The 11798-nt window shown below is 38.5% G+C and overlaps 1 protein-coding gene across 3 annotated transcripts in view; it reads left to right on the top strand.

Moving 5' to 3' along the window:
• The first annotated feature begins 2438 nt into the window (after positions 1-2438).
• smc5 (structural maintenance of chromosomes 5) overlaps positions 2439-11798 on the top strand; it is a 52258-nt gene continuing 42898 nt past the window's right edge. For 2 of the 3 annotated variants that reach the window (XM_061788600.1, XM_061788614.1), the window contains exons 1-6: positions 2439-2716; positions 5842-5983; positions 6478-6530; positions 9161-9323; positions 9822-9956; positions 10102-10242. In XM_061788600.1, the coding sequence (XP_061644584.1) occupies positions 2565-2716; positions 5842-5983; positions 6478-6530; positions 9161-9323; positions 9822-9956; positions 10102-10242 (786 nt within the window). In that variant the 5' untranslated portion in view covers positions 2439-2564. The remainder of the gene's footprint in view (positions 2717-5841; positions 5984-6477; positions 6531-9160; positions 9324-9821; positions 9957-10101; positions 10243-11798) is intronic. The other variant, XM_061788607.1, reaches the window with a different exon arrangement.

Raw genomic sequence — 11798 nt, 5'->3', positions numbered from 1 at the left:
TGCTCTTCAAGTAGCACAATGACCAGGATTAAAATAGAGTAGCATCAAAAATGAGACAGAGGTTATATTGTATAGAAGTACATATAGAATTGTGTATATTTTTTTGCACAATATCTATTGATTTTTCACACATTTTTACAAAGACAATGACAATAAACCAAAAAAATAAAAGCGAACAAAAACAGACATTCCACACATCAGGCACTTCCACATTATATTACAATGAAATAGGTGGGTGTGTACCTAAGGTTCAGTAAAGTTTTCCGCATTTCTTCAAATTCCCCCACCCTCCCTTTAAAAACATAAGTTAGGTTTTCCAGTGTGGCGTAGCTTGTCATTTCCTTAAACCACTGATTCATTGATGGAACATCCTTTTTTTTTTTTTTTTTACCAAAATAGTGCGATCCACCTCCTGGCCTGCAGCAGTCCAAAGACAATCAAGGTCGATTTACTTGAGCAACCTGCAAAGTCGTTCAAAAGTCTTTCCCGCAAAACGTTTTGCTTGGCGAGTTATATCAGCCCCAACAATATTTGACATAATCTGTCCCACTTCTCTCCAGTACTTTTGCAGTTTAGGACATTCCCAGACACAGAGGAAAAGACTACCTTGTTCTGCTATACATTTAATACAGATGTCTGGGATATTAGGAGACCAGCTCTTCAATTTTACAGGTGTAATATACGTTCTCATCAAGCACTTGTATTGCAACAACTTAATTCTTGTATGGATAGTTTGTTTCTGGACCTTAAGGCATACTCCGTTCCATTCTTCCTCTGTTATAATCACCTCAAATTCAGAGTTCCATGCCTCTAATCCGTCAGTAGAGGATTCATCATCAGCTGTTATCAAAACCGAGTAGTACAAAGAAATTAGGCCCTTTCAGGCGTTCCAAATTAGAAAGTGGAGATTCTGAGTTTATATACAGTGTTTATACTTTGAGGATAGGAAGTGTCTAAGTTGCAAGTATTCAGTGTTTTTTATCAACCTAAAATGTGTTTCTAATATTGTAAGCCCCTGTAAAATGATGCACAGTTTGAACATTAAAGCTTTGCTTAAATAAAGAAAAGTTAACAGTTACACTTAAATCATGATTCAATTAAACTGTATTGCACATAAAATGTAATAAAAATTGTACTGAAATAAATGTTTAAAAACAAACACAAGATTAAATACAAATATATGGAAATTACAAGTGAAATACAACTGAACTGTTCTTAGGCAGCGAGTCTACTAGAGGCAGCCCACGTAACGCTAGTGGTACTCATACCATACTTTGAGAATCACTGCGGTAGAATATAGCAGAAGATACGAGTAAGTTCTATTTGTCATAAGTTAGTCTCAAGTGTTAACCTTCAAGTTTCAAGCAAGTCCCAAGACCAACTGTTGCAAAAATAGTCGCCACTAAATTTCAAGTCGCGTCAGGTCATTGCTTGGGTTAAGCAAGTCATAAGTCAAGTCGCACAATCTTACTCAGTCACATTAGCAACTTTGCACTCAGTATCTGTACTTGCGTAGTTAGCTGTACATTCACAATCACATTGGTTTTTTTTAGTGGTCTCCAACCAGTCTGCATATTATCAATTATGGTTTTCTCAATTGAACGCATAACCGACATGAAGCTTAGTTCATGTTTGACCAGCTACCGATGAGCTAAACTGCGAAGTTAACGTACCTTAGCTGTCTTTGTGGGTTTTATAGTGACCAATGAAGTTAGATGTAGTTGTTGTGTCTCTTATCTTTTCCATTCTCTTCTTCCTGATTTGAACAAAAACATAATACTTAAATGGGCAGCACGGTGGTGACGGGTTAGCACAAATCCAGCCTCGTCTGTGTGGCGTTTGCACCCCCCCCAAAAAAGCAGTGACTCTTTTAAACAGTGATACAAATGTGTGATTTTAGAGATGAAGCACTTCTATCAATGTCTAACACTTTATAATGTATTCATTTACGTTATTTCATCGTTTGTATGTGAGGAGTGTGTTTTGTATCATGTTTTTGTTACTGTGTTTTTAGATTATTGAAGTATGGATGAAGCACCCTGGGGCAGCGCTCCAATTTCGATATTTAATGCAATGACAATAAAGGCATTCGGATTCTGAAATATCAAATACTTCAAAGGCGCATAAACAATCATGGACAATGAACTGTTTACACCATCATGGATACATACATGTACATATGCATTTACAGTTCAGTTGTAATTCAGAGTTTATATCACTTGAATTTCTTGTGTAAGACATGTGTATACCTTAACATTTCTGTAGGTATAATTTTATTGATGTATTTTTTTTTTTTTTTTTTTTGCAATACATATTAATTTATTGATTATTTATATAGTTACGCTCTATCTCTACGCAACCGTGCTTTAATGATGGTCATAGTGGTGGTACTTGGCCTTAAAGACTCCACACCAGTAGGTGGCGGTAATGTGCCCAAACGTTATTTGCCAACCGTCATCAATGACCAGGGGAAGAAGACGTCGCGCGCTCAGTCGAAAACATGTCGGCGAAGGTGTCTTGCTAAGCGCTTTCGTCTTGTCTTGTCCTTTGTTGCCTTTTGGATTATGGCGACTCAAAAGAAAAGAATTCGATGCAGTAATGCCGACCGAAGCTCAGCAGCCAGCGTCCCGCCGGGCAGGCAGCCGAGTGAAGCAAGCGAGGCTGATGGTGATTTTGTGGATGGGGCGGTACTTCGGATTACCATGAAAAACTTCATGTAAGTTTCTCGTCACAAAATGACCAGAACAAAACGAAACCAAGACGTTTGGGAGTCGAGACCGAGTCAAGAACAAGAACGAGACAAACCCAGACCGAGACTAGAAAAAGGTCAACATACATTTTAAAAAACATGACAAGCTTGAACAGTTGAAGATCATGCTGTCTTTAATTTTATTTTCAATATATTTGACAGCCTAAAACACGGCGTCTGCAACTCTTTCCAAAGCGCAACATGCACAAATCTTGTTCAACTAAATTACTGCAAAAAATAAATGCTTGTATGAACTTGAAAATGAAATGCGAGCGCAAAGCTAGTTTATGAGTGCCGCTAATGCTACTAAGAGTCACAAAAATAGACACTTTAGTTGATTTGGCATAAGATACAAGCCAAGTATAATACTGTTAAATAAAGCCAAATTTAAGTTACAATTGAAACCTCTTTCAAGAAACATTCATCTGGTTGGCTGGACTCGGGATGAAAGGAAAGAGGACAATGTGTAACGTTTACAAAATCCTTGATATTGGTGTTACTGTTTTGATATTTACAGAGGTTGACCCTAGTGAGGATAAGCAGTACGGAAAATGGATGAAGACGAGGAGAGGTGGCCACATGAATTTTGCTGACGATTGATCGCAGTTTTCAGACATTACGCGACGTTAAGCGTTTAAACTAATTGTATAAAGATGGCATTGCAGTATCACTGGTGGATGCAGCATTTCATCACCAAGCCACCCAAATATTACATTATTTTTATTATTGTTATTGCTAATTGGCTGGCAACCAGTTCAGGGTGTACCCCGCCTCTCGCCCGGAGATAGCTGGGATAGGCTCCAGCACGCCCGTGACCCTAGTGAGGATAACCGGTACAGAAAATGGATGGATGGATGTTATTGCTATTGTTATTGTCAATTAATGTAGCAGTATCACATGGGCAAACTCAAATAACCCCTGATCCAGGTCGACAACTTTGCCGAACAGTTATAACATTATCATCAGTAGGGCTGGGCATTATTATCAGCCAATCGCAGGGCACATAGAAACAAACAACCATCCGCACTCACATTCACACCTACGGGCAATTTAGAGTCTCCAATTAATGACAATTATTATCTAATTTAATCTATTTTGTGAACACTTTTACTGTAATTGATAGGAACATTCATCAACATTTAATATAGTCTGTTTTTTTGCAAGTAAATTCTCAACCAAGGGAAAACACTGGTCACTGTCAAATTGAATAATGAATGGGGATATAGAGAGCTCCACCCAAATAATTATTTTGATTGTTTTTTGTTTTTTTAAATTCATTTCTTGGTTGATTCACAGTAATGTAAGTGCTTAGTGTCAGCATACTATTGCATAAATGCCATGTGGCTTTATTTCATGTATTTGCTAATATTGTGCTAAAAACTCATTCCTGTTACTTTCTGTCCCATTACTCAAATGAAGTGTTTCAGTCGAGAAAAAAAAACTATAACGTAAAAAAACGAGATGGTTTAGAGATGGAAAAACGATAAAACTTTTATTTTGAGATAGCTAAAACAAGCAAATGGCAGCGATACGGTGAAATGGCCCGTATACTGTATACATTTGTGGCAATTTGAATGCACGCGCTATTTTTCTGAATGCATTGCCTAAGTATCAGATCGGGAGTCTGTATCGGCAGATACTTTACTAAGCCCGTTCCAAGTCCATCCAAGCTGACTTTGGGCAAGAGGCGGACCAATGCAAACAATGAACTAGTCGCCAGTCAATGTCAGGGCTAGGGTTGGGCATCGTTTGAATTTGAGCGATTCTGGTTCCGATTCCGGTTCCTTATTTTGATTCCGATTCCAAACGATTATCAGAATCATCCAAGCCAAGTATGTCCAAAAAATGGAGCGGCACGGTGGGCGACTGGTTAGAGCGTCACAGTTCTGAGGACCCGGGTTCAATCCGGCAATCCGGCCCCACCTGTGTGGAGTTTGCATGTTCTCCCCGTGCCTGCGTGGGTTTTCTCCGGGCACTCCGGTTTCCTCCCACATCCCAAAAACATGCAGGGTAGGTTAATTGAAGACTCTAAATCGCCCGTAGGTGTGAATGTGAGTGCGAATGGTTGTTTGTTTATATGTGCTCTGCGATTGGCTGATAATAATCCTCAAGAAAGATTTTAAGGACTTTATCTAGCTCAGAGAATAAGATAATTTTCTCAAATTCACACATTGTATTTGATGATAAAAAATATTCAAAATATTTGGTGGTAAATATTCGTAAGATAACTTAAATTGTCAGATAGTTTTAACAGATTTCAAAAGCAGGACAAAATGACCTCACCTTTTGTCAAAAAGCACATGGGTGGGTTCTGTATGTGTGTTTGCCTTGGGTCTCCAAGCTTCGGCCCTGGACTGAGATAGCGACATTGCTGGCCGGCGACACAGCCAAACTCGGATTAGCGGGCTTGTGCATTGATAAAGAAAGCAGATGGCTAGCAAATTAAATCATGGGAATTGCAGGACACACTGCCCACCCACACTTCATATGTAGGTTGCGGCATTATGCTTCAATTTGATGCCAAGTGGGAGCTACGGGGTGCACAGAGCCGCAAGCTCGATCGATTAAGCTGGGGAAGCCCGTGGTTCTTCCATTCGTCTCCAAATTGAATAATTTTACGGAGTGGAGGGAAAACTAAACCTTTCGGCCGTGGAAACCACTCTGAATTGTGAGAGAACGCCGTCCACACACGCCGGCCGGGTGGCTTTCATTATCTGCCAGACTGTTGGATCAACTTTCTCCCATTCATTCTGCAGCGGTTGCTGTCCACCTCGGTGATCGCTCCTTTCCGACTTTGGTTGTGGCGTTGCCATGTGTATCCGTGCAGCTGCTTGTGCTAAGATAATGGATACCTCCTTCCATGGATAGCTCGGTGGAGGGCAAAAGCTACAACTGCGTACAAGGATTTGAATTACTTTATATTTCATGGTAATGTAATGTAATAAAGTTTTGAAAGCAGAGACGGGCATTAAAAGCTGCTTTTTCCAGTGTTCAATGTATTTAAAATCTTTTATATAGTGATTATTGAATAAGACACTTTGTTTAGCAAAAAAAGTTCTACAGTTAATTTTGAATTTTTCTTGCTTTTTCAGGACGTACAACTACATCGTGGTTCGTCCTGGACCAAACCTGAACATGATTATTGGAGCGAATGGAACCGGCAAGTCCAGCATTGTGTGCGCCATCTGTCTGAGCCTGGCAGGCAAGACCACTGTCTTGGGAAGAGATGACAAGGTCAAAAGTCACGGCCGATAGTTGAACCAATCTAAATGAAGATCTGATGACATTACGCAAGGGTCTGACATTAATGGGGCCAGTACAAATTTAATAAATAAGTACGATTAACTCAACACAAAGCGCGGCTAAACACGGTGCAGAGCCGCTCCAAAGTCATGAGTCATTGCCTCCATTGCGGCGAATAAACTGCACTTCTTACAAGTATCATTATCACGAAGAGATGATGATACATTTTTCATTTTTATATATGTATATACATACATATATATATATATATATATATATACATATATACATACATACATATACTGTACGCAGCCAGTACCGCTTCTGATAGGGTGTCCACAACTTTGCTCATGCGCCACCACTCTAAAAGGCTTAATGTCGGACCCTGTTACACTTAAAATACAATCTGCAAGGCACTTGTTGATCTTTTTGTTTCAGATCATTGTGGACGTCATCACAGTGTCAATGACTACTTTGTCTTGTAGGTCGGCGGCTACGTGAAAACAGGATGTGACAAAGGATTTGTCGAAATTGAACTGTAAGTTGTCTGTGACGTGGTGGATTTTGGCTATTAGCTAATTAATATTGCTCGTATTAATGGAAAAGATGTACTCTTTTGATGCTGTGTTGTAGAGTTAACGTTAGCTAGCAGCCGAGTCATTATGTTTTGCTAAATTACTCAAAGACAACCCAACCAAACATTTTATTCATACTTGAGAAAATGTAATTACAACGCAGTAGGGGTTTAGCCAATTAGTGACACGTAAGGCTGCACAATAATAGAATTTTAATCGTGAGCGCGATTTGGGCTGCCACAATTAAATGTCTGATCGGCTACAATTTTTATTTAAAATTATTATTTTTTTTACATTTAAAATGCGGCATGAAAAGTGCTTCATTCGCAGCAGTGCCCGCAACCTAGTCAGCCAGCCACCAAGGGGCGAATGTATAGTTAAGGCGTCATTTCCCTAACACGGGGAATAATGGGCCTTGTTATGGAAGCTAAGCATAGCAAAATGAAACGATGTCACTTTGTCATTATATATTGGGGGAGGGAACCCGCGCTAGAAAGTATACCCCCCACCCCTTTGATGTTACATGTTTTAGCCCCGCCTACAAAAACAGTACAATTCAAACTGTGAAAAGGATGCTTAAGATATATCTCAACAATTCAGCACTATATTGTTATGTCTTTGCATATGTTTTCAGAACTTCAAACATTTATTGCATTTAGAAACGAAACACTCTCTGCTTAGTGCCACTTTAAAAATGTTGACATTACAAGCAGTTTTTGTTACCAATCCCCTTTTAAAATAAATTGAATGCTAGTTGAACAACCAACGTTTTACTGGCGTCTGATTTCAAAACTAGTTATCCATCAATGTTTTGTGTGTATGTAATAATATGAGGCGATCTTACATTTATGTGGCTTCACACTCATAACGCCCCACCGATATATAATATATAATATATAGTTATATATATATATTACTATATATATATATATTATATATTACTATATATATATATTATTATTATTATTATTAACTACGATGTGGCCTGCAACAAAAATGAGTTTGACACCCCAAAATTATTCGATGTGTCGACTTTACTATTCCACATTGATTTTTAATGGTTGAAGTAGACTACGTTAATTTCTTGTGTATAATACACTCTCGAGTGTAATGCACACTCCCAAAATCGATGCCAAAAACCTTTACCTCTATATAATGTGTACCATCGATTTGCTGCTATCCATATGCTCGAAACATTAAGTATTATTCGTAATTTATCAGGTTTTTCCCAAAAATATTCTGCTCTGTGAGCATGCGCTGACGTAATTAAAATGAAAAAAAAAAAATATGTTGCGACAGGGTACCATATCCGCTGTGTCCTGCGATAACTGGGCAGGTGCAAAGTAGTTGAGTGCTTACATCGCAACACAAAGTAACAAACTAAGAAGGAATGAGTTTAGAGTGAAACATCTCAAGGTAGCCAACTGGAGACTGCGTTGCAGTGTAAAGTAATCGATAATTTACCAGATACTGCATATAGGAAAAAAGTAGATGGCGTGATGTCGCCCTGACGTGTTGGACCCGCAATTTCATATACCGGCGCCCGCGAGGACGTCATGATGAGAGGCAAAAATGTACCGTATTATATATACATTTGTAACGGACATTACATATCATATTGGAATGAAAGTACAGCTTTTTTGCAACCCCTAGTTGCCAGTATTTGTTTATACAGTGTGAATTTTTTTTTTTCATTTTCCTTATACCCATCTATAATGGGGCTATATCAACTTTTGTTTTTTGTTTTTGGAAAAAAGTGCACATTATACATGAGAAATTACAGTAATTGCTTTGGCATTTTGTCTTCCAATCGGCCAATTTACAGAAGACTTTGGACTCGCTCGTCCACAAGAGGTTGGAGACTGCTGTACTGTGTTGAAAAAATGTCAATGACATAATCGATTAATCGACTTGACTTTCATCACATTTTAGTCGACAATAATAAATCTTTAGTCTTTCAACCTTCATAACCCAACGATGTAAGACATTACTAATGAACTGTGTGTAATATGCTACCTTTTACAATCATAGTTATGCATTTACAATGCATTTCACCTTAGTGAAAACCATACATTGTCTTCTCTCTTGTCCTCTTATTGGACATATAAAAAAGCTTCCCACTGCGATTATAAAAAAAAAAAAAAAAAGTGATTCAGTCAGCACAGATTAATCCTCTTCCTTCCTGTGCTGTCATTGGCTGGCTTTGTGGTCGGTGTTGATGCATCAGAAGATGAAATAGTGTTCATTATATCAACACCTAATTGTTCGAATGTCAGTCAGCGTCTACAGGTTAAGCACGTAATGTTATTTTTTAATTATTTTTTTCATTTTTTACAGTATATAAAGCCTCATAAACCAAATAGTTAATGCTTGTTTTGGTGAAAAAGTAGAAAAGTTCAATGAAAAGCAGAACTGTTAAGATACGTTTGCATTATGTTTAGTATTGTTGCCATTGGCATTCAAGACCATCAATGTCTTAAAATAAAACATGCTTTAAAATGCCACAGTTGTTTTGTTCCTGTTTTGCATTTTATCAGCTTTATTTAGAAATATTAAAGACTACCTAATTACAAACAATGTTTTCTTATTCCAGTTTTAAGAGAGGTGGGAATGTAATAATTAACCGAGAGATCCATGTGGAGAACAACCAGTCAGTGTGGAGGCTCAACAGAAGAACTTGTAACCAGAAAACAGTGGAGGAGGAAGTTAAGGCTTTGCATATTCAAGTCAATAACCTTTGCCAGTTTCTGCCTCAGGTATGGAGTAGGGCTAACAATTATTCTAATAATACTTTAATCTGTCCATTTGTTTTCGATTAATTGATAAATCTGATTGGATTTTACTCCAAAACAGGACAGTGTTCCAAATTGACAGTGCAGAAAATGCAAAAACATGCATTATGATTCAGTTAGTTTGGTCCATAACATCTTAATAATGGCAAAAATGTTGATCATTGTTTTCCTAAGCATAAACAGATGTTTGCAAATGGCTTGTTTTGATTAAACATATATATAATGAGTCTGCTTTCATGGAGGACTACAGAAATCTGAGAATATTTACTGTTGAGAGGCTGTTAATGTCTCCAAAACTATTAATCAAAATAGTTGTTGATTAATTTGATTGATCAATGAGTTGTTGATTAATTATTGTACCTCTAGTCTACAGTCTCTGGACTAAAATAATTATAACCTGACAGAACATTTGTGCCAATCTTTTCAGACTTTCCTTTAATGTGTTTGGTTTGTCTGCACCAGGAAAAAGTGGGACAGTTTGCCAAAATGTCCAAAGTCGAATTACTGGAGGCAACTGAGAAGTCTGTGGGTTCTCCGGAAATGTTCGAATATCACTGTGAGCTCAAAAACTCTCGCTCCAAAGATCGAGAAATGGAGGTGAAAATGTACAGCAGAGCGTTTTATTCAGCATGACAATCCGATTAAACCGGAGCAGAGGAGAACAAATAATCTAAAATTGCCTAGTTTAATCTTCTGTTATTCTGTAATAGAAACCAGAGTTTTTCATTTTTGCTTTTTTCAGAATGTTATAAAGGAGAGGACCAGCTACCTGGAGAAAACCAAACAGAGATATGAGCGACACAAACTTGACGAGAACCGTTACTATGAGAAGCAGAGGCATCTGAATGCGATTGAGTTAATTGAGAAGAAGACACCCTGGGTGGTGAGTAGCGTTTACAGAGCTGTCAAATGTTACGGAACGTCTGTATTTTGTTACGGAAATCACTGGATGTTGACTCGTTACAGCCGTAACACTGATTGTTCCGTATTTTGGAAAAAGCGTCTTAACAGTACCGCCGTGTGCACATTGAACAGCTGCTTGGTGTACGCTATTTTATTAAGCGAAAGTTCTCTTTGCGTCAGGTGTCAACGCATTGTAAGTCACGGATCATTCCCTCCATGGTAGTGAATAAGCTACACTTCTTACAATCCTTCTTACAAAAGTGTCATGAAGGGAGGACGACGAGTGGATAGGCGAAGATGATGTCAAAGCCATGCTAATTGCTAAGCTATCATTGTATGCAGTCGCAAAACATCAAAATAAGTAATTTGGTGATACATTATGCTTTTTACATAGGTCTGGGTGGAACCGCGTTTTTGCGGAGAGTAACCAACTTTGAACAACAAAATAACTGAAACAATTGTCCATACATAAACTATACAATTCAATCTACCAGTAATGTTATTTGTTTGCAAAATACAGTGCTGGGTTTTAATTGTGACATTTGAGATCTGATTAATCTGATTTAACAGACTTGTTTTTTTTTGTTAGCAGGATTGAAAACAGAATTGGCAAAGGTGAATTAATTCATAGACAGATATTTTTGACGATGGCATGTTGAAATCTCATATACTGGTACTTTGATTCAGGCTGCAACTGTGTCCGCCACTACAAGGTTGATGTACAATGGGGCAAAAAAGTGTTTAGTCAGTCACGAATTGTGCTCTCCAACTTAAAAAGATGAGAGAGGCCTGTAATTTTCATCATAGGTATACCTCACCTATAAGCAACAAAATGAGAAAAAGAAAATCCAGAAAATCACATTGTCTGATGTTTAAAGCATTTATTAGCAAATTATGGAGGAAAATGAGTATTTGGTCACCTACAAACAAGCAAGATGTCTGGCTCTCACAGGCCTGAAACTTCTTCTTTAATAGGCTTCTTTCTCCTCCACTCGTTACCTGTATTAATGTCATCTGTTTGAACTTATCAGTATAAAAGACACCTGTCCACAACCACAAACCATCACACTCCAAACTCCACTATGGCCAAGACCAAAGAGCTGTCAAAGGACACCAGAAACAAAATTGTAGACCTGCACCAGGATGGGAAGACTGAATCTGCAATTGTTCAGCAGCTAGGTGTGATGAAATCAACTGTGGGAGCAATTATTAGAAAATGAAAGACATATAAGACCACTGATAATCTCCCTCGATCTGGGGCTCCACGCGAGAGCTCACCCTGTGGGATCAAAATATCACAAGAACGGTGAGCAAAAATCCCAGAACCACACGGGGGGGTGGGGGTGGGGGCTAGTGAATGACCTGCAGAGAGCTGGGACCAAAGTAACAAAGGCTACCATCAGTAACACACTACGCCGCCAGGGACTCAAATCCTGCAGTGCCAAACATGCATCCCCCTGCTTAAGCCAGTCCATGTCCAGGCCCCGCTGAAGTTTGCTAGAGAGCATTAGGATGATCCAGAAGAGGATTGGGAGA

Source organism: Phyllopteryx taeniolatus, chromosome 1 (assembly GCF_024500385.1).
Source record: "Phyllopteryx taeniolatus isolate TA_2022b chromosome 1, UOR_Ptae_1.2, whole genome shotgun sequence".
In the NCBI taxonomy this organism is placed as follows: domain Eukaryota; kingdom Metazoa; phylum Chordata; class Actinopteri; order Syngnathiformes; family Syngnathidae; genus Phyllopteryx; species Phyllopteryx taeniolatus.
Note: the sequence above shows the minus strand (reverse complement) of the source record. Positions and strands in the feature narration are given on the sequence as shown.